Source organism: Aspergillus novofumigatus (assembly GCF_002847465.1).
Source record: "Aspergillus novofumigatus IBT 16806 chromosome Unknown P174scaffold_8, whole genome shotgun sequence".
In the NCBI taxonomy this organism is placed as follows: Eukaryota; Fungi; Ascomycota; class Eurotiomycetes; order Eurotiales; family Aspergillaceae; genus Aspergillus; species Aspergillus novofumigatus.
In genome coordinates, this window is record NW_020194281.1 from 1665933 (window position 1) to 1692452 (window position 26520).

The 26520-nt window shown below is 48.3% G+C and overlaps 11 protein-coding genes across 11 annotated transcripts; 5 read left to right on the top strand and 6 right to left on the bottom strand.

Moving 5' to 3' along the window:
- Nucleotides 1-5258: 5258 nt before the first annotated feature.
- Nucleotides 5259-5920, top strand: P174DRAFT_377238 (uncharacterized protein; the record flags this gene model as incomplete). The annotated part of the gene is made up of 2 exons (XM_024822739.1): nucleotides 5259-5805; nucleotides 5865-5920. 2 exons carry the CDS (start codon nucleotides 5259-5261, stop codon nucleotides 5918-5920), a joined length of 603 nt encoding a protein of 200 aa, XP_024679077.1.
- Nucleotides 5921-6964: 1044 nt separating this feature from the next.
- On the bottom strand, nucleotides 6965-7417 carry P174DRAFT_507182 (Dehydroquinase; the record flags this gene model as incomplete). The annotated part of the gene is made up of 2 exons (XM_024831360.1): nucleotides 6965-7227; nucleotides 7291-7417. The coding sequence occupies 2 exons, from the start codon at nucleotides 7415-7417 to the stop codon at nucleotides 6965-6967; spliced, it is 390 nt and encodes a 129-aa protein (XP_024679078.1).
- A 159-nt stretch (nucleotides 7418-7576) lies between these two features.
- Nucleotides 7577-8478, bottom strand: P174DRAFT_454519 (fungal specific transcription factor domain-containing protein; the record flags this gene model as incomplete). Its single annotated transcript, XM_024829242.1, has 1 exon — nucleotides 7577-8478. The coding sequence occupies exon 1, from the start codon at nucleotides 8336-8338 to the stop codon at nucleotides 7577-7579; it is 762 nt and encodes a 253-aa protein (XP_024679079.1). The 5' UTR covers nucleotides 8339-8478.
- A 540-nt stretch (nucleotides 8479-9018) lies between these two features.
- On the top strand, nucleotides 9019-10625 carry P174DRAFT_445382 (uncharacterized protein). Its single transcript, XM_024828328.1, has 4 exons — nucleotides 9019-9142; nucleotides 9254-9382; nucleotides 9403-10247; nucleotides 10312-10625. The coding sequence occupies exons 1-4, from the start codon at nucleotides 9024-9026 to the stop codon at nucleotides 10569-10571; spliced, it is 1353 nt and encodes a 450-aa protein (XP_024679080.1). The 5' UTR covers nucleotides 9019-9023; the 3' UTR covers nucleotides 10572-10625.
- A 1206-nt stretch (nucleotides 10626-11831) lies between these two features.
- Nucleotides 11832-12414, bottom strand: P174DRAFT_445383 (uncharacterized protein). Its single transcript, XM_024828329.1, has 2 exons — nucleotides 12045-12414; nucleotides 11832-11989 (listed from the first exon to the last, which is right to left on the bottom strand). Exon 1 carries the CDS (start codon nucleotides 12339-12341, stop codon nucleotides 12075-12077), a length of 267 nt encoding a protein of 88 aa, XP_024679081.1. The 5' UTR covers nucleotides 12342-12414; the 3' UTR covers nucleotides 11832-11989; nucleotides 12045-12074.
- A 1582-nt stretch (nucleotides 12415-13996) lies between these two features.
- P174DRAFT_424657 (ABC transporter ATP-binding protein) lies at nucleotides 13997-18356 on the bottom strand (the record flags this gene model as incomplete). The annotated part of the gene is made up of 11 exons (XM_024825216.1): nucleotides 13997-14023; nucleotides 14076-15048; nucleotides 15099-15628; nucleotides 15678-15850; nucleotides 15907-16471; nucleotides 16517-17114; nucleotides 17173-17774; nucleotides 17824-17878; nucleotides 17926-18041; nucleotides 18100-18177; nucleotides 18228-18356. 11 exons carry the CDS (start codon nucleotides 18354-18356, stop codon nucleotides 13997-13999), a joined length of 3846 nt encoding a protein of 1281 aa, XP_024679082.1.
- Nucleotides 18357-18964: 608 nt separating this feature from the next.
- On the top strand, nucleotides 18965-20992 carry P174DRAFT_396063 (transcription factor domain-containing protein; the record flags this gene model as incomplete). Its single annotated transcript, XM_024823719.1, has 6 exons — nucleotides 18965-19064; nucleotides 19121-19563; nucleotides 19617-19900; nucleotides 19957-20442; nucleotides 20503-20723; nucleotides 20776-20992. Exons 2-6 carry the CDS (start codon nucleotides 19230-19232, stop codon nucleotides 20990-20992), a joined length of 1542 nt encoding a protein of 513 aa, XP_024679083.1. The 5' UTR covers nucleotides 18965-19064; nucleotides 19121-19229.
- A 138-nt stretch (nucleotides 20993-21130) lies between these two features.
- On the bottom strand, nucleotides 21131-21691 carry P174DRAFT_377710 (MAPEG family protein; the record flags this gene model as incomplete). Its single annotated transcript, XM_024822774.1, has 3 exons — nucleotides 21131-21340; nucleotides 21394-21517; nucleotides 21570-21691. The coding sequence occupies 3 exons, from the start codon at nucleotides 21689-21691 to the stop codon at nucleotides 21131-21133; spliced, it is 456 nt and encodes a 151-aa protein (XP_024679084.1).
- A 427-nt stretch (nucleotides 21692-22118) lies between these two features.
- P174DRAFT_396066 (uncharacterized protein) lies at nucleotides 22119-23411 on the top strand (the record flags this gene model as incomplete). Its single annotated transcript, XM_024823720.1, has 2 exons — nucleotides 22119-22275; nucleotides 22321-23411. The coding sequence occupies exons 1-2, from the start codon at nucleotides 22173-22175 to the stop codon at nucleotides 23409-23411; spliced, it is 1194 nt and encodes a 397-aa protein (XP_024679085.1). The 5' UTR covers nucleotides 22119-22172.
- A 236-nt stretch (nucleotides 23412-23647) lies between these two features.
- On the top strand, nucleotides 23648-24395 carry P174DRAFT_377655 (putative GPI anchored protein; the record flags this gene model as incomplete). Its single annotated transcript, XM_024822769.1, has 3 exons — nucleotides 23648-23773; nucleotides 23831-23967; nucleotides 24026-24395. The coding sequence occupies 3 exons, from the start codon at nucleotides 23648-23650 to the stop codon at nucleotides 24393-24395; spliced, it is 633 nt and encodes a 210-aa protein (XP_024679086.1).
- Nucleotides 24396-24526: 131 nt separating this feature from the next.
- On the bottom strand, nucleotides 24527-26448 carry P174DRAFT_454524 (putative GABA permease; the record flags this gene model as incomplete). Its single annotated transcript, XM_024829243.1, has 6 exons — nucleotides 26233-26448; nucleotides 25996-26180; nucleotides 25854-25936; nucleotides 25793-25803; nucleotides 25373-25742; nucleotides 24527-25319 (listed from the first exon to the last, which is right to left on the bottom strand). The coding sequence occupies exons 1-6, from the start codon at nucleotides 26347-26349 to the stop codon at nucleotides 24529-24531; spliced, it is 1557 nt and encodes a 518-aa protein (XP_024679087.1). The 5' UTR covers nucleotides 26350-26448.
- Nucleotides 26449-26520: the final 72 nt, after the last annotated feature.

A 26520-nucleotide genomic window follows, 5' to 3' on the forward strand; every position in this document is an offset into this window, starting at 1 on the left:
ACATAAACTTCAGATAATGATGTACTAGTGAGTTAGTCATTAATGTTGCCCAGCTACAACATTAATATTAATCTAGGTATGGGACTGTGAATTGGGGAGTGAAATACTGCTTGAATGATCTAGGTGTTGAACTTGTAATACTGCCACCAAGGTATATGCGTGCTGGTGAATGGTTCTTATTGCCTGTTATAGTGGGGACCTGTAACAGGCCTATAGAACTATCCGCGAGCATATTGTTCAGTGAATACTTGCTGGCTTGGGCCTATACTGAGATTTCATTTCATGGAGAATACTTCTTTGTATTTAGGCCCTTGAGATTTGTACAGTCTGGGCTCTGGCACATATATATCTGCGTGAGAGGGTAAGTCTCTCATACATTAGCTTTTAATATCCATTATATGGCATGAAGTGCAACAGGAGGCATGAAGTATATAACTAAGGCTTAAAATGAAGAGGTGATGGAGTAGGGTAGAATCAAGCTGTCATGTGATAGATTCTGGGCATTCTCCCAGCCCAGGCAAGAAGCATGCCATAGAGTGACCATATGGCTGCCCGCCCAAGATAGATGCAGGGGAATGATCCAAATATGCGGAGTTGCTGCTAAGATTTGATCAGCTCATTAGCTGTATGGACATGATTAATACCATTGGCAGAATTTAGAAATAAAAATAGGCCACTGGCATACAACCAGGCAATGTTTTCTACTTAAGTATTTGCCGCCATTGAAGTAATCTTAGCAATATTAAATGAAAGGTATCTAACAAACTTTACCAGTCTCACTAACTTCAGAAGTGCTTGCAGGCGAAAAGCTGGCCACACAAGGAAGTTAAAAGGGGGCAATAATCAGCCATAGAGCGCGCAGCGACCGTGCTTATTCCAAGATTCAGAATAGGGTTGCCTAGGCTTATTGATGACACGCCATACTTATAGCACTTGCATGGAAATATGGCCTATTATAACACATGGCTGGGCAGGACAGAAGGACTATATAAACACATAACTCCTATCTGGAATTGATAACCAGACAAACAAACAGAGAAGATGATGCAATAGAAAATGCTAGGAGCTTTTCTAATGCTCTATTCCCCTAGAACCTTCCTACAAGGTGACTTGTTCATTATAAGGAATGATAACCACTAAATGTAGTCTAATAAACTGATCACATGAAGTTAAATATACAGTGCCAGCTAAATAGGTACAATGCTCTTAAGTTTGATATTAAGTCCTTAATTAAGTTCCTAGGCAGAAGCCCTTTGATTTAAGAGTTACATGGCAGTTGCTCCAACATTACAGCATACATATATCTCTGCTATATGGTGGGTATAATCCAAAGAGCTTTTTAGGTTATGAATAAGCTCTCACTTCATATATAGGGATGAAATTCTGTGAAGATTGACTCCTATGAAATTGTAAGGTTGGCGTATAAAGGTAATGAGGCATGTCAGCTACCTGCTTTCCATAGGAAAGTAGAAACGGATCAAGGCATTACTTTATACCTATTAAAGCAGTTTTGAAAGCCTATTATTGATACTGATGTATCCCAAGTGATTCTCTTGTGGTCAGACTATAGGCAGCATGAAGTATGGGTTAATCTATTTGCCATTAGTAAGGAAAAGTTGGTATTCAGTGAGCTGACTCATCTCTCCTCCAATAATTCTTATGAATGGCGCTACCTTTCACCACCTTGCTTCGCGACAGTAGTCCCCTGGCTGTTTGCTATAACGTTGATCAGAAACATGAATGAATGGGGTTAGCTTGTAAGGTGCACAATCTGTGCCTGTTTTACAACACTCAGCTATAACCCCTTTGGTGACATTTAGAGTCCAAGCAGTGGCAATGTAAGGAATTTTTACTTAGACTAATATCTTAACTGAGCTGAGCTATCATCCATGCAAATGTAGATCTATTTGGTTTACGCTCTCCAGACCAGTCCTTTGACATGATCCTCCCACAGGTGCGAAAAGTCCAGAGACCGTCCAATCACGTTACGGCGCTTGAAAATAGGAAAGAGGGGAATTTCGGACAAATTGCTTATCAGAAGCAGGGTGCTATTTGTATATTGGCGGTATTTGATTGGAGCGCTCTGGCTTCGCATGAAGCTGTACCTCCGCGTCGTCCCTCGGTCAGGTCGAAGTGGCACACGAAAAGTCTGGCCCTCCGCAATAAGTCGTGGCCATGAGGGCGCTCCCATCCTAAGTCGAAATGTGACAAGACTGCGCTCATAGTCGAGCCCCACAAATATTCTTCCTGCTTCTTCCAAGGTGCCGCGATTATGCCACAAAAAAGGACGAAAATCGGCGCATATTTCACTTCTATCAGAGCCTTGGAGCCGCTTTCTCCACAGAAGACTTGGCTATACATCCAATAATATATAATTCCGTAGTCTGGTGGGTTGGGTGGGTTCGGTTGCATAGGGCCTGGCGCGGTCCATGCGATATCGTCTCAGCTTGAAGCTTCACGGTTTTCGAACTTCTTTTACCAAGGATACTACTACCAACGGATCTGGGAACCAGAACAAGAGAGCCTTCCAGATGCGATCTCTCCCAGGCTTGCGTCGGATTTTGACCCACATGCGTCATATATCCGTCGACGTCAAATTTGTCTTCGTCTCTGGTTGTATGATAAACTTCTTTCACAACACCATCGTCCGCCATCGAGGTCATAGCGCCCAGTCTATTTTAAAGAGAGGCCGTCTCTAGGAATCACGAACCATGGATTTCTGGAACGAATTATGTTTTCACCACATGGTCGCTCTCACTCTTATCCTCGAATGCGCTTTCAGGAGAGGAACTTCATTGTCCGAAGGGAGGAATGTCAAATTTGCACAGAATGGTGGGTTGACTTAAGGCCATTGATAGCCAGCATTTCAGCGCAACAGATAAGCCTCCGTGGTCTTCCACCTTTATTTGGAGGTACTGTCACGCTGCTGAACAATTGCACATTCGACCGATGTCTTTTGACGTTTGTGACAACCGGCAGCTTCTGCCATTTGCGAGGCAGTAAGACCACTGCTTACTATCATATCATAAGTCATTTGCCTGGTGTGTGTATACAATTATACAGGCAGAATAAAATGCTGTCGCGTGAGTAACCCCACTATGTTCCTTATGCCATTCTCATAGTAAGGCTTGGCGGGTGTTCTATGAATAGCAATTTCACAGACAAGCATGCTTCAGGAATATGGTTATTCCGAGGCTTCGAGGCCTGATTCCGTGGCAGGTAGCCTCAACTCTCATGCATCCATATGGATGTGTTTGTAAACAGTAGCCATCTCTTCACTAGGAGATGATCACAGAGGGCTCTAACCATAATTAGCATAATTCTCCAGGGTCGTCCACCCTTATTCAGGGCTGCCTTCACATCTCCAACCAGGTTCATGTTCATGAAATGCCTAGTAATAGTACTTGGATGACAGCCAGCCGCGTTGGTAATCTGGGAGCAGGTAAGTTCATTGCTCAAAATCATATCACGGATGAACTCCAGGAACAATGGAGCTAGATTGGGGGCCATCCTTTGTTTTCCCTATGAGGAATTCCTCCCATGAAGTAACTTTCCCATTGCCATTTATGGCAAGCATATTCTGGAAACTGCACAGCCAGGTTCTGTTCAACCACTAAAAGCCATGTTATTTTTTGTGACCAGTCTGGCGGAAATGATTTCCTCAGCCTGTATGAGATGCATCTCCTATAGCCCAGTAATGCTTGATTCCTCTGTTCCCTGGACTGGGACAACATTGCCTAGGTTGTCTTGACTTTGTAGCTTCCCAAGGTATGAGCATGATATAAATTAATTATTAGACCATTATTCTTGCTTCTCTGGGGTAATGCTTGCAGCAGTATGGGTAAACTTAGTATTAAGCTAGTTATCCTAGTCCTAATTAATCCATTCTTAAAATGCATAGTCTCTGTTCTTGCTTTTATTCTACTGAACAAGGGGTGGAATGTACTCTCCCAGAAAATTATTTAATTTAAATGGAATAGGATTATCTCCGCCTGTGGTTGAAAAGAGCATATGTAAAATTAATAAATATAACATAAGGCTGGGTGCTATCTGGCAAACTTATGATAATGTTTTATGGCCTAAGGTTGGTGAGCAAAATATCCTTTTTATAGATCCAGCTTTTGATGTTTATAATTGACTTTAGAATACTTTGGTGAGCTGAATGGGAGAAATTTCTTGGCTTAGAATCTGCTATAATGATTTCTTGTATATGCTCAACCAAAATTATTTGAACTGTCTGTGTGTGGACTGAATTAATAGATAAATTTAAGGAGTAGGGCCCATAGTATCTTAGGATCCGTTGACCTTGAAATTCACTGAGGGCCATATATGCATTAGCCTTATAAGTGTAGTATTTGTCCATGCAAAGGAATGGGTTGAGGTACCCTTTGTCGTCGTTGAAGTGGAGAGGGTTGTATACTTTTGCGACTAGTGTGCTTTTCAGAGTGTAATCAGACTGCTCCGGTTCTAAGCTTTTAATAGTTTGACAAGGATTACCAAGAAGATTAGTGAAGTGTTGGGTTCCGTTTGCATGCTCTAATTGATCGTGGATAGCGAAGGCCTTGTCCGTCCGGTAAGGATTGACACTGGGCGGCTTCACTGTCTCGGTCAAGAGGACTCAGAACTTGTTAAGCCGATAGCAATCTAACCAATCGAGAGTCTGTTGCAGTGATATGGTTGGGCTCTCAACTATGTGACGATCTGTAATAGCTCTGAAAAGCTTATTGTCTGATCTGAGTCAGCACGGTGTAATATGAACACGCCCAACCTAGGAAAGAATCCTGGATAATCCATGCTTGATCAGGCGGAAAATCACCAGCCTCTGTTACATTCAGCACTCCGAAGGTCCCGATGGGGCATTACATTCTTTGAGATTTTACTGGTTCCTTTTAATTACTTACTCGTAGATAGCGTCTCCGGTTCTCCATGTCACATAAGCTAGCAATGTTCCATGCACAGTTTCGCATAAAAGAAGAGCTGCCTGCATCGATTTCTACTTCTCCTATAACCCACTAGATAACAAAGGCACGGAGTATGGCCGGCGGAGGAAAAGGAAACTCCAAAAATTGCTTTCACCAGTGAAGTGCAGGATGGAGTATAAATACAGTGTTCTGAACGTCACTGAGTAGGTTTCTTTTCTTATCCCTCGAGCCCTCCTTTTCTTTCCATAAGCCATTCTGCAGCAGCATGCAGTGGATGTTCTATTGTTTTATCCTTGGAGACCTCTACGCGCTCTATATCCGATTTACAACAGGAGAATGGTCGTCCCTCGCACGGTACTTTCTGGTCTGCTCGCACTTGGCCTTGTGGGCTCGGGTCTTGCAGGCAATACTGATAGCACTGTGACCTACGAGTCCCCCATTATTGAGTCCTTGGACGGTGAAGAGACGAACCTGACCATCTCGTTTGACGTCGTGGGCGCTGATTACGTGCACCTGTACAATACCACCAACGTCCTGGCTGCGCGCACCGGCATCACCACTAAGGTCGCAGTCGCCCAGATCGCCAGCGTCGCCTCCCAGGTCATCATGACCGCCGGTTCCGCCGTCACCATCTACGAATTTATAGCCAGTATCATAAAGGCGAAGTCTGACGCCAATTCGTGCGCCCTCGCCTACGGCACCGACTCCGACGGCACCCACACCGAGGGCTACGCCTACAAAGCCACCACCACTGGCAGCAACTGCGAAACTACGGCCGAGAAGAAGATGCTTCTATCTGCCACAGAGAAGTGCGCAAATTCCCTGCACACTAAGGGGGCAGTACGGGGCTGCTGCACTATGCACCATGGCGGGACCTGGCATGGTCACCTCCGATTGTCGGGCGATCCGACTAACTATCCCGTGACGTCCGTGACTTGTTAGAGAGAAATAGTTGGGCTGAGCTTGTACAGCAAAGCTGTGAAGGAATAAATCAGTAGCAATGTGGATTCAATTAAGCTTGGGGCTGGTGGAGACCCAGCACTGAGGCAACAGACGTGGATTGCATATCGACTGGAGATTTGAGTGGTGACGGTTGGACTATTCCTACTAGTAAGCGGAAGTAATCCGAAGCTAGTTGTTCCTAATTCAAATGAAGTACGTACATACTGTCGTGGGTGAATTGCGTAGTCATACTCCACTTAGGGTGCGCAAGAATCGATTCGGCCGGAAAGTGCAAACTCAGCTTCAAAGCCGTCAGCCATAGCGTCGCGCTTGAAATTCTGACATATCGTTATTGGTATGCACATGGCAAGATCAAAAGTGGAAAGGGAGAATCTCCTCAAATCTATAACTGAGAACAGCCACATCGAGCTTATGTCGAAGAAGGTTAGGGTGGCTAATTGTTTACAAGTTCTGTGGAGCTTGCATATGACACTTGGAACAAATGCCCATGCTGGTGAGCCCACAAAAGACTGACAATGTCAGAATGATTTTGGATTGCCGCAGCATCCAGGCCGTCTATGCCCTCGTCATCCACCACATTAACCAGGACACGGGCGTCTGCCAGCAATCATTCCATAGTTAACTTCTCGCCCACCATAATGCAGTACGTCCACAATTATCAACGCTGTTGCAGTCTGTGCGGTAGTTATGAAGGATACTATTAACCACCTGCAGGTCTCTCCCTGATGCACTACTAGAGATAGTGCAGATTCCTGTAGGTAAGTTTTGGGTGTTAACATTGTTGAATCACTCCCTTCATGCAAGTAGTTACATTACCACACTGGAATGACCTCGGTTACAGTGTCGCGCACCCATGCCGGGAAGCAGTGTGGGTGCGCGACGGCACGGATATGTGATTCAGCATAAGCATGCGTGGCATATTTATAATTGTTTTTTATAATATGACCACTATTTTTACACATAATGGCGTCCAGTTCTATTCCGATTGCTTGTGATGCTAGACTGAGGAGATCCTATCTACCATAGGCCCCAAATCCCGTAAACACAAAGCTAGGAGGCATACCAAACACCAGCCTATACTAATATACATACTTGGCACTGATAATCTCCCTCACCGCATACTCAATCGCAGCCTCATACCCGTAACTCCCCAACCCGATAATACAAGCAGCAGCCTTATCAGAGAGATAACTATGACGCCGGGACTCCTCCCTCGCATGCGCATTGGTAATATGCACCTCGACAAACGGAATGGACACGCCGAACAGCGCATCTCGAATTGCGACACCGGTATGCGTGAACGCGCCAGGATTGACGATGATCGCATCGGTGTGGCCACGGGCTTCATGGATGCGGTCGATGATTCATCCCTCGTAGTTGGATTGGAAAGATTCCAGTTTCGCACCTTTGGATGCCGCCAGGGCTTTTGCATTGTCTTCGGGTTGGGGGAGGGTCGTGGAGCCGTAAAGGTGTGGTTCTCGGGTGCCGAGAAGGTTGAGGTTGGACCCGTTGATGAGAAGGATGGAAGGCATTGCAGCTGTTATTGATGATGGTCCCGGTTGCAGCGTTGATTCAATTCAAGCGGGGTCATCGCTTATATGGAGACTCGCGGCGAAAGACTTAGCCGACGAATATGTATATCTGTCGATCACCGCGAGCAGTTGATCCCTGTGGCAGCTGCTGGAGTTGAATTAGGAAGTCTTTTCTAGGTCTCCGGCGCAAAAGCGTAGATTATGTGCGAATGCAGTCAGATCGATCATATCGGCACTAGGTGACCCACAGTGGCGGACAAGTGCGAGAATCACAAAGCCGGCTGTTAGATGCAACGTCAGAAGAGGCGGTGTAGCAGAGTCGGAACTGGGATCTGAATACTGTGCTAGAAGAATCGCCTGTTGTTCCTGTATCTCGAGCAGGAGGGCGTGCAATTGAGCCAGGTCAACTGGACAGTACAATACCCGAGTTAGGAGCTGCATAAGCTGTCTCTCAGCGTTAAACGTGCTCAACGCTCGTAATGGTCCTTTTGACGTGAACCCATTCCGTGCAGTCCAATGATCCCACTCCTCTACATCGTCTTCCTGCACGGGTCCATACACCAGCTGCTCTTCGAGAGACAAACAGGGCAAACAGGGCGATCTGTTCAGAAGGGCTGAGGTTATACTGTCGAGTAGGATACATGCGTGAACGGTATGGAGGAATCGGGACTTCGACACCGTCGACAGCATCGTCACTAACCTTGTGGCCTGACCAACCAGGACCCAGGCGAGTTTGATATCCCCGACCTGAAGATGTAGTAAAACAAGAATAAGGAGCGCCTGGATGTGGCCTAACTCCAGTTTGTCCGATTGCGGCAGGATCCGGCGTTTGACGGAATGAAGTATTTGCATAGAGTTGGGTCGGCCGTGATTGTGGTCTGGATCGGTAACGGACGAATAGGCGATGACGGCCCGAAACATGAGATGACATGTTGCATCCCGAGGCGCCCGGCTGCACGACCTATCCTACAAAATCGACCAAGCCGCCGAAGCGGGCTTCAAAGGTCTAGAGATTTTCTATGAGGATCGCGAGTATGAAGCACGCAAGATGTCCGGCACGGATAACCCAACAACTACCCATCTCCTTGCAGCAGCAGCGCACGTCCACGGCATGCGCACCACCCACGGCTTCACCATCATCGGCCTCCAACCCTAGGAGGGCTGTTCCTTTCTTCTTGGCTTGAACTGGTCATGGCAACTGGACAAATCGCGTCTCCCAAGTCGCACTATAATTGTTGCCAAACAAAAAAGTTGGTGTGTAGTTCGTCTCTGAATGTTGTATGTAGATGATAAATGTCCTTTCTGAACTATGAAGCTTATTCCTACTCGTGGCTTGGTTTGCATCAGTTGCGCGTAGTTATACTCTGTTTGTTGACAGGAAATCCGAAGTGGATTCTGATTCATGAACAATCTCAGATGCTTTTAATAGAGCGCGCCTAGCCCTTTATTGCTTAGCTTAGGACTTGTGGCAGGGTTTATTGGTCATGTTTCAGACCAACTTTGGGGTTTATCAACTTGGCAGCTCTTGGCCTTTTATAAGACTATTATATTACTGAGGAAGGCCCTTTGCAAAATCACTGAAGAAGGGAGCATCGACAACGCATACATGCAGTTCCTCCAAAGGAGGTTGGCCGCCCTCCTGGCGCTTGCCTGTTATTTTATACTCCCAGCAATAGCCAGTGGAGAGGTCCAACCGATTGGAATCGATTTCGGCCCTGAGATCATGTCAGTACTGCCTGCCCCACATCCCATATCGCCAGTATCTTACTGATGGTAGAACTGCCGCATATGCGCATGCATCTGATAATGTCTCCATCATTGCCAAGGTTACCCCAGACGGAATGACACGTATGGCATCTCCATGCGTCACCTTCGTCAGGAAGCCTACGAACAGAACAATGTAGCCGCCATGTATGGTGAGAGAGCTGGACTGATTTCATGGATTACCAAGGCCGTGGCGGCGGGGTAAAACTGGCTGTCTCTAGGATTCATGATCTGGTGCCACTATCTGTTCAACAAAGCATCACCGGCTCGGACGTTTTTCAAGCAGCGTCTGGAGTCATAAAGACCACATTCCACGCTATGATGACATTTCTCGGAGTCAACTACTCCTCTTCCCCGTCAGCAACTCTAACATTTGACGACATCAAGACGGAGTTCGTTTCCGTTCTTACTGAGCTCAAAGCCCAAGCACTGAATAACCACGACATCGACATTGAATCCGCGATAGTCGCTATCCCGCAGTTTTTCAACAGCACTCTCACCGATCTCGTATGGACAGCGTGCTGGGAAGCCGAAATCAGTCTCTCCCGCGGACTGGAAGCTCGGACAATCCTCGCCGCGTTCAATCAAACCCAGGAGACGCAGATGGACAATCCCGACATACGATACCTGGTCCTGGACCTGGGGGAGTTCTACCTGGATTCACGAACGTATAATACCGACAGGCGCGCCGGTATCAGAGAGGGATATCTTCCTATGGATCAATGGGGCACTGAGTCCATTGATCGACATTTGACCAGTCGTTTGGTCAAGGGCTCTGAAGCACTGAGGTTTCAGATCTCCCTGGGAGCGCGGGAGAGTGATCTTTGGGAGCGGGTGAAGCAGGCTCGTTTGATGATGCGAAACTACGCAGATGGCATCGGGACGAAGGAGCCCAGCGAACATGACAGACATCAAGATGAGTGGCCGCTTGATTTAAGCGGCTGGGGGTATCAGGAGTTTGAGGAGGTCAAGGCCTTCCTTACGTGGAAGGATATTGAACTGGTCGAGAACCCTTACGTGGATAGCCTGGCGGACAACATCGCAGCTCATTTGACCGCATTAAGAGGTTGGCTTCTTTCCCTCCGGTGGTCCATCAAGATGACTACGTAGGGTCACACTGACGGCAATAGAATACCACATGGATGAGACGCACAAGGACGACGGAATCCCACAAAGGATTGATAAGCTGGTTATTTTGACTGCCGGTCGCGATGGTCACCTGGCCAAGAAGGCAGTCCAGCAAGCTCTTGGTGACCATATCGATATCATCGGAGGGACAGTGCATGATTCTGGGCTTGCTGCCATTGGAGCAGCTCGTTCTGCATTGGAGAAAATACAGAAGCAAGTATGGACCAAGTACCAGGTATGGATACAACACGATGAAATATGACAGTGATACAATTCTTTTCAAAAGTTCCTGTGCCCGTTAAAGATATTATAGATTAAATATACTCTAAGTGTATTTCTAGTTTCTCTGGGTCCTAGAAGCTCTCCTAATCTACATACTATTTAAGCCAGCCTAGCCCTAGCTTAAATAGTATATAACTTCTTAAGAGGGCCCTATAATAAGAAGACAGGGAAGAAGGCCTGGATAAAGGCACGAGATAAGCTTCATAGGAGTATATTCAGGAGTGGATTAAACATCTTATATGCTGTATCCAGGAGATTATTAAGCTAGAAGGTGGTAGTTAACTACTAAATATTAGGAGGGCTAAACAGGCAAGGACAATTATGATCAGACTAGCCTTTAAGCAAAGGGTATTATCTCTTCTAGGCAAGATATTAGTGGCCTTGGCTAGCAAGCTGCAAGATATCCAGTCAAAAAAAGATTTTTTTTGCTGTTTGAATAGCTTCAATATTTGATTCTTAGTGTAGCGGGCAGGGCCCGCTGAGTGCTCGAGCTGGAACTTGTATTGTCTGCTTTGCTGCCGAGATACGATATTTCTAATCGAGGGATATCACCAACTGCACTTGAAACCGGCCTGTTACTTTTCGCTCGAGTAGGACATCCCGTACGCAAGGGAACTCACTTTAAGTGTTGGCTAAATTGTTGGCAGACTTTCAACCCGGCCAATCTTGAAGAAAATGAGCCTTTGGCTAACCCAAATGCTGAAGATGCTTGACGTGAGGATTATGATGCATATGAGGGTACTGGGTGCTTTTGCCAGAAAATGATGGCCCCAACAGTTGCTGCGATATAATCTACAGGCTGCGACGCTGGTTGGAACTCCAAGCCCTGCTCAGTTAGTTACCCATTTCGGATGATTCAGCTTGGTCTTCCCCTCTCGTTATACCTTTCCTATATTCAATGGATCACTGCTACCATCTGTGAGATGAACTTGCATACTGATCTACTTTATGACAATTTGGATTATGAATACTGGGGTATATAGATCACCTAGATAGTCACTTATCTCCATCCAGACCATGGATAGATACGAGTAGTACTGGAACGGACAGGATTCCAAGAAAGTCCATTAAGTCAATAATATACTACCACAATAGCAAACTAGACATAGAAACCTACTGCTCGGTCCTCGAATGATTCTCGGGCAGGGGTTGCTCCTACATAAGAAACCTTTTAGCACGAATTCGCCTGACATCTCAGTCGTTCAGACAGCTCCATCTTTTGAATCACAGAGAAGAGACTGCCAGCTTCAAACAAATCCATAAATACAGGGAGAAACAAGCACTGGAATGGGAAGTCCTCAGTGGAGCGAAACACAAGTAGCAACAGTATCAGAAAAAGCCCATAGAGCATCCGATGGCATTTGCACAAAAGGCAGCAACGGTACATGGCTTTGGTATCTGTTCAACGCAATTAGCCAGCATGTCAATAAGCTAGTAGCGCTCCAATACTCACCCTTGTTCTCTGGAAAGTTGTTGCTGTGGTCTAACAGGCCGCAGCGTACCATGGATCTTCTCTCTTGCAGTAGTCTATGAACTTCTTCACCTTTTCTGCATTTTCAAGGTAGCAATAATCCTCAGCTGCGCCATAGCAATAGCACATCTTGGCTCCATCAGCGACTTCGGAGCAGATCTCCACAGTTTTGGAGTAGTCGGCTGATTTAGTTCCCTGGGGATTCTTGCACCTGTAAGCAGGATCACTGCAGGCAGAGACAGCTGCAGCAAGTAGAAGGAAAGTAGCCAGAAGCTTCATGATAGAAATAGCAAGAGAATAATTTGATTGATTGAGAAGTAAGAAGATTGAATTCTCGTTTTCTGTAGCCTATGTTGGACTCTCTAGGTTGTTTGTGGGCGATTGACCGTGGACAGATGACTGAATTTATAGATTTCGTCCTTCTCACCAAGAGGAATGTCGTCTATAGTCATATGTCCTCACGTGCTACAACAGACAGGGCAAGATTCTGGCCAGTATCATGGCAGCAGTGATGTATTCGGGCGGGCGGCGGTGGTGTCAGCCGGGGCGCACGGCGGTCCCGATTAGGATGATTGGCTCGCTCTCAGTTTATGCCTCAGAGCTCTATCGACTATAAGGTGAAAGTGGCCTCGGCGGATTGCCTCCAGGGCGCACGGCGTGGTCACAGTATTCTTGGTCTCGGTCGTAAAGCCAGATGGCGTGGTAATCACCGCGCCGGACTTGCGATACAGCCTATGCTCAACGTCATTTTTCGGCATTCTGTAATGGAGTACAGAAAGAAATGAGCTTTGCTTATCTGGATCGATTGCAATTTCATCAGGAAGAGGTCTTCTACTGCAGAGACCATTAATAGAAAGGTCTGCTTGCATGTGCTGCCTGAGACATTGACAAACTGAGCAATTCAAATATGTGTCTATCTTGCTGCAGTTACGTTATGGTTAGATTGACCTGCGCGCTGGGATTGGTGACTTACTCAGCACTATGAAGATAAGGCTGGATTGACTCTCAGAGAAACTGTAGACTTCCTGGAAGATGGTGGCAAGGGTAGAAGCCCAGACAAGGGCAGTTGTATAATGTGCTGCTTCTAGTTCCTTCAAAATAGTAAAGTTATGGTCCCTAAAGAAGGGACAAGGTAGAAGAGCCGTGTCTAATCCTTTTAAGTTATAGTAGATGCCATGTGTAAGCAGGGTATTAGTAGTTATAAGATCCTGCTACTTAACTATAAGCGCAAGGGCCATAGTATAAGAGATATAGTTAGTTTTCTATATTAGAGGCTTAACTACTCAATATTACCTTTTGTTGACTGCCTTAACCAGGGCCGGTCCTTCTCTTAGGCAGAAGAAGATAGATAGTCTGAAACTCCAACGGAGGCAAAGCCTAATATTGACTGTCGGTGGGCGATGAGGTGACATTTTAGTGGTGTAGTATCGCTAGTCCCATAGTCAATCGAGAGACTAGTAATTCGTTCGTCCAGATGGGATTGGATCTTGTGATGCTTATTCCGGAGCCCTATGGAGCAGTTTTGGAGGCTAACACCAAGGCCAGGCGAAAATGTCCATGATTGGGGGGAATAGCGACAATATCAATTCCCTATTTGGGAAATGTTGATCTTCTCACGAGCTCGAGCACTGTTTGGCAAGAGTAGTGTGGAACAATGGGGTGCTAGGTGAAGAGGCAGATGGGAGGACGAGGATGAGGATTAATGATCAGTTTGATGACCGGTCACTAGCTTGGCTGAATACGAGTCGCAGCATTGGCAGAAGGTAGTATAGAGAGAGGTTAGATGTCTGATGGAGTATAAACCAGAGTTCACAGTTTGATATCAGGAATCGAGTGGTAGTCTATATTACAATAAAAAGCTCCCAGGGATAGAACAAAGCGAGGTGGTCATTCCTCAAATACTGCTAAGGTATCCAGACGCGTGTGAATTGGGATCACCTATCAAGTGCATGCTCCTGACACTACGCACACAACAGTTAGTAAGTCTTTACGTTAAAAGTCGAAGCTACTTACCATCTGCCAATACGTCCCCTTAGCCCGAAGCAGTTCCTGGTGCGTCCCCTGTTCAACGATCCGCGACGCTTGGCCAGCATGGCTTGCCCCAAAAACGAAGATAGTATCCGCCTTCTGGATAGTCGCCAGTCGATGAGCAACCGCAACGATCGTAAGGCTCCTCTTCCGGGCCAGACGTTCCATGGCACCCTGCACCACCTTTTCTGACTGCGAGTCCAGGCTCGAGGTTGCCTCGTCCAGAAGCAGGAGTGACGGCTTCCGGAGCAATGCACGCGCAATACAGAGTCTTTGACGCTGGCCACCGCTAAGCGATGTCTGTGCTTTGATGCCGAGCTCCGTGGAGTAGCCTTCTGGAAGCGATGTGATGAAATCATGGATCTCTGCGTCTTTGCACGCTTGAATCAATTCCTCCTCGGTGAACTCGGACTGGTCGAGGCCGAGGGTGATGTTCTCGCGAATACTGCCTTCGAAGAGGCGTGGCTCCTGAGCGACCAGCGATAGTTCCCTGCGATAGGATGTCATTTCAAGGGTACGGATGTCTTCGCCGTTGAAAATGATCGTGCCCTGCGTCGGACTATAGAATCTCTCGAGGAGTGAGATCACGGTGGTTTTCCCGCAGCCAGATGGTCCGACAAAGGCGACAAACTGTCCGCTCTGGATACTGACATTAAGTCCGGTGAAAAGAGGGACATCTTGCGAAGTGTATCTAAAGGAAACGTCACGGAACTCGACACTAGCCCCGGTCCGGTCCCCGCTACGTACGACTTGTTGCTTTTCGATGCTGGCGGCGCTGAGCTCCCCTGGTTGCGGGCGCGAGTTCAATATCCTGTTCGCGGATGCAGCGGCTTGAGCAAAGTTGGATGCGAAGCTGAAGAACTGGCCGGCCGATTGTCCGCCCTGGATGATCGCCATAAATATAACGAAGAATGAGGTCGGTTGGTACTCCCTGGAGGCGAGAAGCTGCCCACCATACCTGTAACCATCAGTAACATTCTATTGTAGCTATCAGGGAGTAATAAGAACCAGAAAGTGAGTGCCATTGCGCACAACTCCACGCTATCTGAGAAAGCGAAGATCAGAGTTGCGTATCTCGCCTTCCGGAAAGCCTTCTTTTGTTGTTCCCGCAAGAGTTGGGTGTATCGATCGAGGATGGCGTCCTCCATCGTCAAGGATGAAACTGTCCGAAACGCATCGATGGCTTCCGCTGCAAATTGCGAACTTCCTGCGTAAACCGCAGCATTCATCGACTCAAACTGCAGTTCATATCTGATGCGCATAAAGGCAGCCAGGAATGTGCATGGCAAGGCCGCAAATACCGTCACCAGACTTAGCTTCCAACCAAAGGAAAAAGCAATTGCGATGCAACCTATCATGCTAAAGGTTGAAATGAGAGGGAATGCACCATTGAGACCGATAAGCTCTTGAACCTGCTTTGGATCGGTGGCGAGTCGGGAAACAATGGAGCCAGAAGCGTTTTCGCTCAAATCATGAAATGGTATAGGCTTCGCAAGGATGTTCTGAAAATACTCCTTTCGGCAAGCTTCGGATATCCTCTATTTTTAAATTAGCGTGAGCAGCACAGATGGGAACATATGTACCTACCACTGAGAGAGAATTGGCAGTGAATCCCACCGTAGAGTAGAGAGCCCCAACGGCGAGCGCGAGGAGAAAGAACATCAAGGCCCAAAAATTGGCGGCATCAACCAGCTTTTGGCCCGTAAACCGAAACACTTCGATGAGCTTTGCGAATAACCAGCTCTGAAGTGGAAAAGCCGCTATTTTCGAAGAATGCTTAGCTCAAACCCCATAAAGCGTTCAGGATTAGACTTACTTCCAGCCCCAGCTGTGCTGATGAGGACCGCCAAGTACAACAGCCACCGCGCACGTTGTTCATACAGTAGCAGCCCGATAGTCCTAATAAACCCTCGGTTTTTGTCCTGGGTGTTCTCTTCATCATGCACTTTCTCTTGAATAGACATAGTGGGAGACTGGGCCTCTTCTTGTAAATCGAGCATCGCGTTGCCTGTGTGGCTGTCATCTTCTGCCAACAGTTCAAGCCTCTGAGCGTTGACAAGGTCGCGGTATACTCCACCCTCTCGCTGGAGGAGCTCGTCATGTGTTCCCTCCTCGACACTCACGCCTCCTTTCATGACAACTATATGATCGGCTCGTCGAATCGTGGAGAGCCGATGTGCAATCATGATGGTTGTGCGGTTCCTGGAAACCCTATCAAGGGCTGCCTGTACGATCTTCTCGCCGCGAACGTCGATGGCACTCGTCGCCTCGTCCAATATCAAGATTTTGGGCTCTTTCACGATGCTGCGAGCGATGGCAAGGCGCTGTCGTTGCCCGCCACTCAATTTAATACCACTCTGCCCCACAATAGTTGCATAGCCCTGTCACAGTCAGATATGCTTGATTATTCCATGGGACCGACATACTTCTGGTAAACGCTTGATGAACTCCTCAGCAAAAGCCTCTCTGCAGGCCTTCTCGATCAGTTCTCTCTTCACACTTTCAGGCTCTTTCTCCCACTTCGTTCCGATAAGGCCAAATGCAACATTGTTGAAGATAGTATCATTGAAAAGAAAAGGCTCCTGCTGGACGAGTCCGATCTGGGATCTCCACCACTTCAGGTCCAGACTGTTGATATCATGCGGCCCAGCATAGATACTTCCTTGGTTGCGGTCTTCCGGACTCATCGCCAACTGATACCATCGTTCTATCAGCGCAACGATTGTGCTTTTCCCCGAGCCAGAGGGACCGACCAATGCGGTTGTTTTCCCAGTTCGGAATCGAAGATCTAGTCCCTTGAGAACAGGTACGTCCGGTCGGGTAGGGTATGTGAAGCGCACATCTTGAAAGATTATATCAACGTGGGCTGAGGCATCGGGTTCGCGAAGGCCTCCGGCGTCCACCTTTTCAGAATCGATCAACTCGAAGAATGAACCCGCAGCGCTGGCAGCTTTGGACACGATAATCAGGGGCGATGCGATGTTCCCTAATACACTTACCACGATCATGACCGAGAAGAACACCCTATCGGTTTATTAGAATGTGGCCAAGCTGAGTAATCAAGACGAGGGGATATACCTACGTGATGACTGTGTTGATCTCCTTGATGTGGCCCTCCCTGTATAGCTTTAAACCAAACCAGAAGGCGAGGGAAAAGCTAGCGTACAGAGCAAAGAACACCAAAGCAAAGTGGATGCCTAGGATGAAAGACAGCCCATTTCCACGTTTCCGTGCTTCTTCCACCCAGTTGGCATATCTTTTGGAAAGACTTTCCTGGGCACCGAGGGAAACCACGGTCCGAATAGACCCAAATACTTCGGCCGCAATTGATGAATGCTTCTCATCCGCCTTGTCAATCCTCTGCTGAATTTTTGTCATGATCGGTAGAGTCACACTGCAGCCGACGACCACGAAAAGCAGCGCAGAACTTGTGGCGAGAGTCAAGGCCCACGAATACTTGAACGCGATGATAAACGCTGCGAGTAACAGGGCGACTGATTGAAAAAGAATGGCTAGCTTGTCCGATATACTCTGCTGGATTGTATTGGACAGCGTCGTGATGGTATTTGTGACTGTGCCCACCGAAACTTGGTCCACTTTACTAATCGGCTGGGAGAAGAGGGCCTGGACGTATTCCAGTCGAATAACAGCTGATACTCGGAGACCGGTGACGCGAAAGCAGAACTGCGATGGTGAGTATATATCCATCGTTCTCTGTGAAGTTCCCACCTACCATGGAGAAGTATGTCAGGCAGAATTTCGCTATGAACAGGTACACAATGTACAGACTGTCTGAAGTCAGCACAAGAACAACAAGTCTCTTTGACCTTCATACCTCAGTTTGTTGACGGACGCTTTGAATTGCGCTTCGGTGACGGTTGTGCCGGGCATGAAGTATCCATTGAATTCACCAACAAGATTCCCAAACACAATGTTCATCAGGGGTAAAGGCTGGTCGAAGATATGAGTTAGGTTACGTCTTCTCCAATGCAGCTCTGTTGTAACATACCACACCGGACGCAATAGCTGATGTCAAAGCCACGGCTAATACAAGGCGATCTTTCCCGGTTGCGTAGGAAAGGGCTCTCTGCAGTCTTGTCAGTCGCATCGCAAGCAATCCGGGGAGACACTTTGTACGAAATAGTTACCCAGCGAGGCAGTCTGCGTGGGCTTTCCATCATTTTTGTCTTCGCTCTTTTCTTGTTCTTCCGGCACTGCTTGTTTCTCCGTCGAACTTGCCGCAGGCATGTCTTCGGAGCTACTCATTTTGAAGCACGGTGGGAATGGCTGGCGGACAAGACGCCATTGAAAAAATATAGATGACTCGGGATGAGGATGTCATTAAATAATAGATCAGTCGTCAACAAATCGAAAGCAGGTGAATACGAGTTACCCAAGAGGGAAAGACTTGGCGTTCTAGGCAGCATCACGGTTATATGGAGGGGAAGGGGTGGTGAAGAAAACTGCCCTCTAATAGCACGGTTAGCTGAAAAATAAGCCCAACAAATTCCCTATATGACAAGGCAGTTGCATGGAAGTGGGGATAGTAATAGTAATAATGAGCTTAAAACGACGCTCTATGGGGCCGGACATTCGGGGATTGCTGGAAATCCGGGCACCTGAGGCACTAATATCATGTGCCGCCGGGCTTTCGGACTCTGCAAATTCCCCGCTCTCTTTCTTACCTCCTTCAACCTCCTGATGGTCTGGAACAGCGATGCCTTCGGAAAACCCACCCAAGCGCATGTCTGTATGTAATCTGTGATTCTGGCTAGGCTTATTTCTGCTAAAGATGTTCTAGTGCACTCGTTGTCAGGCCAAGAAGGTGCCGATCTCAATTATTCCCGTGCAGCAACTCATATTGACCTGCAGCTAGATCCGATGCAGTAGAGTTGAGCCTCGATGCGACAGATGCGAAGCTGTCGGTGCGCAATGTACATATTTGCCGCGAAAAGCACGATCCAGAAATAGACGGTTGGTCCATGCTCCATATATCCAAGGCCTTTACACCACAACCTTACATGTATCAGTGGCCTCCATGACAAACAGATCCTTCGGGAAATACTCGGGCGTCTAGAACGTCTGGAAAATCATTGCAAGATTGCTCAAGATGCAGAGACCATAGATGTGTCTCGTTCAATGTCCGTTTCCTCGGGCGACTCGGACATGAATGACTCAAGGTCGTCACTAGGCCCCGACCAGATGGACGAAGGCCAGTCGCTTATCCCTGGTGCAAAAGACGTCGTGCAGAGCATATTGAATGGTATAAAGGATGACAAAGACAAGTTGCTGCTTACGTCCAACGTTTTCTGTCTCCTACAACATGTCCACTCCCAGGTTTTCCAAAACGAAGCTTGCATCAACGCGATAGAGGCTGCAATGTCGGAGATCTCACGCCTAGAGCACAAACAAGAAAAAGGCGTGTCGGTTCCCCCACAAATTCCAAAGGAACAAGCAAAAAAATGGGTAAATTGTCCGTTACCATCTACCACTAATTGGCAGTCCGCTCTCTAATCGATCCTGCAGTGTACTATGAGTCGTATCAATTTGAGGGTTTTCGGATTCCTTTGGAGAAGAGCTTTCTCTTAAGCTTCCCTGACTTACTGGAGATACGCCACGTCAGCTTGGATGCTACGTCAACACTCATTTATTACAGTGTGCTTCTTCAAGGGATTTTGATGGATCCAGATAACGCTGTGCAAAGGGGCGGCATCGTACAATCGATTTACCGGACAAGCATTGAATTGGTGGACGGCTGGTTGGATCAGATAAGGAATACCGCAGAGGACCTGTTTGCCGCTTTTCTGATGGTGATTATAGGCTCGGGACCTTTTTGTGAGCTTCACTTGCTGACGATTCTTAACAGATATCGGTGACGCTGGAAGGCTGCAATAGTGAGCTCTCGTGGAAGATCTTTGGTCACGCCTGCAGCATTGCTAGGGCTCTTGGATATTTCTCCCTTGACGGGGTCCCTAAAGGGCCTGACGGTCATATCTGTCCACCGCAGGAGTCCTCCCAACATAGGAATGAGGTAGAGCGAAATCGAATGCGATTCGAATTTTGGCACCTGCTTCGGACCGACTGCCTTTTTCAAATTTCATTTGGTAAACCGGCGCTGCTCCCTGAAGGGTCATGGGTCGTCAATCTTCCTGACCCCTCGATCACTGGCGTTGATGATGCGTCGACGCACTTTATTCAAATACATTTCCTGGCATCGATGCGTCTGACATTAGTTGTCCTGAAATACTTGGACTGGGTGAAAGCTGAGTCCGACCAGAATGCAGCTACATACGATAGTTGGCTGGACGATCTCATCACCGAAGTGGAGGCAATCTTGGCTGACTGGAACGTTGTAAGTCGCCATGTCTGTTCGGTATTGTGGATATAGTCCATTTCAGCTTACGCAGTACAGGAGGAGCTCATGAGCAACTCCAAAAATCTTATCGACACCTGGTTCTGTGCAGACATTCTGTTCGCAAGCTACAGGGTCATTATCATGCTCTCACAGGCCAAGAAATGCAACCGGGACAGTTACCACTTTCCACGGCACACGGTGGATCTCTCCAGGAAGTCTTTGAAAGTTTTTCAATCTCTCACGGATTCTTCGACGGTGCGGTCTTTCTGGGGTATCAGGTATGTCACCTATGCTCCTTGGGGTATCTGAGTCCTGCTTACACACCAGCAGTGTTCTGTTACTCCACCAATTCACATTTTTCTTCGTTTTATGTATGGACATAATTGATTGCCAAGATCCGGAAAATAACGCAGAAGGCCTTGCCTTAGTGTCATGGGTCAACAACTTCGCTATAAAGGCAGCGGAGAATCGACCGGAGCTGGGACCGATTACCCTTGTGACAAGATCAATGACTGGTGCTTGTGAACGAGTGCATCTGGGCCGCTAACTCTATGGAGTGATCTCGTCATTCTCGAAGACTGCTTTCTTCCGAAACATATTATTGACAAATCGACATATATTATCTAATTTCTGGAAAATACAAAAGGCAACTGATGGTACATCAAGCAGCGTCCCATCATCATCATCACTCAGCCTTGTTCAGGACCTGTCCTGCCTGGATCAATCCCCAGATCGGGATTGATACGCTCCATGCCCACACACCCGTACGCAAATAGCTGATAGCCTCAGACTTGGCTCCCATGTACAGAGCCGTATACAAGAGCCGAGCGCCGATATACTCCAACGAAAGCGTGTTCAAATCGCTCGAGGGAAGTTTGGCCAGGTTTCCAGCGAGCTGTTTTATATGCGTTAGTTTGACACTATTGCTTGAAGGAATGCCCTTCTTACCATTGCAGCAGCGAAAAGAGGCAATCCTTCCATCGCATTCAGATGTGCTCCTCGGGCTTTGGCGAGTTGCTGCCAGATCTGGGCTGGGAGGCGGCCTTTGAGATTGGACAGGTTCTCCCGTGGTCTGTATCATTTTATCAGCTGCTTTCGTATTTGAAAAAGGTAGTTAAGCATACACAATGTTTGTGGCATGTTCCTTGGCATTGGCCATCATCTTGACATAGTAATAGCCGTGAGGGAACAGACCAACGGCGTATGCCGCGGCAATCGAATGGATGGAGTAATTGTTCTGAGACATTGATAATTGTAGTCTTCAAGGGACAGTGTGTATAAACGTTTTGACTTTCCAAGATGGGCTTGATGATGTCCTGATATCCCTACATCTCGAACTCATCGGCCTTATATAGCCATTTGTCGAGACTATAACCTCATAACGGCAATAACATGCAGCACCTCATAACGGCAAATAACATAACGTGCAGCTTGGCCCGAACGGATACGGGGTGTCTGTAAATTCCTATTGCATCGTCCAATCACGGTCAGAGCCATAAATGATTCTCGTGTTCGTAGCTATTTCCACGCACTCTACCAGCATTTTCCTGCTGTGGTCAACAGGAGATCACAACCAAGTGCGTGTCCATAACCATAACGTTATGATTCCCCGCTCAGTCTTTGTGTCCTTGTGTGGCCTCATCTCGCAGACTTCTTCTCTCACATCTCTGTCACAAACTCCAATCTACTCTTCTCTGAGAATTTCGCTCTCTTGATTGGTCGATAAGATGCCAAACAAGCGTAAGCGAGATGTTCCCGGAGTACCGGACATCACCGAGGATCCGGCGGAGCGAAAACGTGTCCTGGGCGTGCTAGCTCAAAGAAGATACCGTATGTAGTGAGAACCTATCGCTGAATTGCTGCTGACTTTTGCAGGGGAGAGAAAGAGACAGCAATGGCAGGCTCTGCAGGCTCGAGCGGGGAGTCGCTCTGGATCAGACCGGCAACCCCAAGCCGCGGATGCTTCGCTGGCTTTGAAAGCAGCTGTTGAAACTAGAACAATCTCGGATCCGGCTGAAGTCGGTGCCTCACAAGCAGTGAGGGATATCTCATTCAACAGCGATAGTCCTTGGGATGTCCCCTCCCAGATTATGCCGCAGCTCATTGATCAAAGCATGGATCTTATGCCAGACGCACTTTCTCCAAGCCAATTTCTCTTATTTCCGCAGGCTCCACTATCGCCTTTACTTCCTTCTCAGGAAATTCCCACAATGTCGTTGTCTGCCGTGGAGGATCCATTCTCCTGCTTTTCACCAGCAGCTTTCTTACCGGATCTGCTGCCCTCATTTCAGTCCACTCAGAGCACCAACAACCCTGGAGATAATTGCAGTCTCTCTGACCGGCTGCAAACTTTCCAGTCGTCGACATTCTCCTTCCCAGATGATCATCTGCTGGAGATCCCCTCTCTCACACTTCTCAATGCGGCTATGAAGGTAGCGCAGCGGTTGAATATTGCCGGCATACTGTGGGACCTCACGGCCACAAGCCCATTCTACCAAGGGCCGGAGAGCCAGGCGATCTCCTCGCCACCATCTTTGTTGTCCGGCTCCTCATCGCCATCCTCAACAGCATCCAACCCCGCAGAAACCGACGATGTCATCGAAGTTCCCCGTCATCTTCAACCGACCACCTCGCAGCGACTCATCCCTCATCATCCCATTCTGGATCTCCTTCCCTGGCCGAGTACCCGGGATAAACTCATCCAGGTGTTCCATCTCCCGCCGGAAATGCGGCCAAAGTCTGCGCAGGATCCTATTGGTCTTCTTCGGTTTGTCTATGATATGGAAGATGTTAGTGGAGAGGGAATCAAAGTCCGAGGAGGGGATCCATTTGCCCCAGAGGCGTGGGAGGTTGGACAGGTGGTTTTCGAGCGGTGGTGGTGGGCTTTTGATGGGGAGATTGTAGAGCGGAGCAATTGTGTGAGGAGAGAGTGTGGTAAAATTCAATTGATGATGAGAATGGAGTAGATGTGTATCTTATTTACATACTTTGCTCTTTATATCTACGCAACTTATTCCACTTGTTTTGTGCAGTGCATAATATATATATGCGTTTTTATGACGAATCTAACTTTATACATGGCTGGCTCCATAGTCAAGGACTTAAGGTTTTTCGCTTTTCACCTGGTGCCCCTGAATCAGATCAGATATCATACCTTCTTCTGAATCTCATTGATCAAGTCTGTCTTTACCGCATCGACATAATGCTTGCATCTCAACTTCTCCTCAGCCTGGCCGCGGCCGGCCTGGTCTCAGCCCAGAACACCGTCACCTCCATGTTGATCTATGGCGCAGACCCGCAGCCTCTTGTCGCTTCCATCGTCGGTAGTGTAAGCATTTACTAGTCATGCAATTCCCGGCCTCAAACACACACCTCACCTATTTAGGACGCCACCGCAACAACATACAGCATCAACTGTCCCCCAGGCACAGATAGCTCCGACTGCGGGATGGGCCCCGGCCTGACGCTTGTCGCTGGTCCCACGACCACCGTGTTGAAGATGGATGAGCCGGGGGAGGATTTGTAAGTCACAAACTCACCACCTTGACCTGATCTGCGAGCAGATGATTGATGTGCATAGCCATTGGACCGTCAGCTGCTCTGTTGGCGGAACGACCACCGCCGTGTGTACCGAGACGGCCAGCGGCGCGGCGGCGAATTTTCCTGGTGTCAGTTCCTTGACTTTCTCCAGTGATTTGCCTCTGATGGCGGTGACTATTACTGCTGGTTCGGGTGCGGGTGCGGGAGCGACGCCTGTCACTGCTAGTGCTACCCCCACTACGTCTGCCTCTGCGACTGCCTCCGGGAAGTCTACTGCGTCGGAGGATGCAGGCAAGCCTTCGTCTACCGGCTCGTCGGCTGTGAGTACCGGGGGAATGCCGCGGGTGACTGGTGGTGCTGGTGGGCTTTTCGGGGCTGCTGCAGTGGCTTTGGGTGTGTTTGCTCTGTAGTTTCCTGTTGTAGCACACTGTGTATCATGCAGTTTTAAGCAGGAATGAACATGCATCTTTAAGAGATATCAAGAAAGTAATATGCATTACCATGGTATACTTCTAGCGAAATGGCTGCCAAGATTTTATAGAACTAACGTCGGTCCTCGTGAGTGACAATCGTCGGGCCCGCCCACTTCTTCCGTCCGCGCACCACCCAGTCCACACACGCGAAGATCATAACCGCCCCCAGGACGGGCCCCGCATAGTTCATATTCTCCCGGGTAACGGGCACCTGAGCTGGGAAGGGCAGGAAGATGGAGACGTAGATTGCGAATGCAATCGCGAAGAGGTTGACGGGGAGACCCCAGCGGCCCATGTGGAAGACACCGCGGGGGATGTCCTGCGGCTGGCGGAAGCGCTTGATCACGAGCAGGATTAGGGGGATGATGTACGAGATGTACAGGCCGAGCGTGCTGATGGAGAGGATGGCGTTGAACGCGGCGGTGGATCCGATCTGGATGAACGAGAGGAGGACGACGACGGTGGCGACGAGGAACAGAGCTCGGATGGGGATCTTGTGCTTCCGGTCGATGTGCACGAAAAAGTCGGAGAACGGAAGACCGTTGTCACGAGCGAAAGCCCATGTCAGGCGGGTGACGGATGCCAGGCCGTTGAACAGCGCAATCCAGCCGGGGAGAAGACCCATGGCCATGAGGATGTTGACGGCGGTCTTGGATCTGGTGGCCTGGTAGACGATCGTAATGATCGGGTATCCCGTCGGGGAGGTCAGTGCCTCCATGTAATCTCCCATGCAGTAGAGGACGGCGATGGCGTATCCGAAAGCCATGATGCCGTTGGTGAGAGTTCCCCAGATCATGGACCGCGGTACGGTCTTGGGGGCCATCTTGACCTCCTCGGCCATGTGGATGACGCCGTCCACGCCTAAGATCGTCAGCGATTTATACTTCTTGAAACACTATCTCGGTGCTACTCACCACCCAGGGGCGTCACCACGCCCAGAAGACCAACAGCCCAAGCTACGCCCGGGCTCGACCAGCCGCTGATTCCGCTGACAAAAGTATTCCACACAAATTCATTTGGATTGCGGGGAGCAAGAGCCACAAGAACCGCGATGGTCACGGGCAGGAAGACGATATGCATGATTCCAGCTGCTACCTCGATGACTGCCAGGACCCGCCGGGCGTAAATGTTGATGATGATCGGGATGATCAAAACGGCCCACGTCAACAGCGTGCCCTGGTATCTCTCGATATGATAGCTTTCGCGGTTGAATGAAACCAGTCCCAGAATCTGGTTGCCAATCATGAAGGGCGCCAGGCAGACCAGGGAACACCAGGAGAAGACCTGCTCGGGTTAGAATTGTCGTCGAACGTGTACAACTAGATCCATCATACCGTGACCCATCCTGAAAGTTGTCAGCTCGACCCATATTCTTAATACAAACGAAAGACATACCCTGAAAGAAACTGAGAAAAAGTCTGTGACTCTTCGGACTCAGATTATAGGTCCAATGGTATTGAGCACCTGCTGTCGGATTCCTGGATATCGATTCAATCCGGTCAACGTGGCATTCAACAATAGATGGAAGCGGTCTTACACAGAGGCAAGTTCGGCCAGTGATGCTGCAACTGCTACACTGCCAATTGTGCTAAACACCATTCCATAAACGATTGCTGATGGGCCGCCATTGAGCAATCCGGCCGCCATACTTCCTCCCACCGTCTCCCATGAAGCCATCAGGGTGGCTGAAAAGGCCAACGTCGAGAAGAAATTCAGGTATCTCTACAAGTACATGTTAGCCAGTGTCACACAACCGACCAGGATCAATACGAACCTCGAGCTGGTTCCGTTGTCGGAGTTCTTTACTCCCAGGTGGCAAGCCATTGTCCCCATTGGATCGGCCAGATTGAACGTGGACATTGCCCTTTAACTCGATTTCCTCAAACGTCATTTTGGTAGAGTCTATTTTGCAGTAACCAGGCAGAGAGACTCGCGACCTTTACGGAGATAGGAGGGGTGCGGAGGAAAGAATATAGAGAAGTTTTAAATAAAGGAAATCATGCCGGACAAATATTGACCAGAACCAAGGGGACAAGGGCATCATAAGAAATTCGGACCGACC

Bases quoted from the DNA above. Each gene is read 5' to 3' on its own strand.
- P174DRAFT_445382 (XM_024828328.1), top strand. From the start codon at position 9,024: ATGCAGTTCCTCCAAAGGAGGTTGGCCGCCCTCCTGGCGCTTGCCTGT. The intron at 9,143-9,253 runs GTCAGTACTGCC...AGGTTACCCCAG, and splicing joins GATTTCGGCCCTGAGATCAT to ACGGAATGACACGTATGGCA. The intron at 10,248-10,311 runs GTTGGCTTCTTT...TGACGGCAATAG, and splicing joins TCATTTGACCGCATTAAGAG to AATACCACATGGATGAGACG.
- P174DRAFT_445383 (XM_024828329.1), bottom strand. From the start codon at position 12,341: ATGAAGCTTCTGGCTACTTTCCTTCTACTTGCTGCAGCTGTCTCTGCC.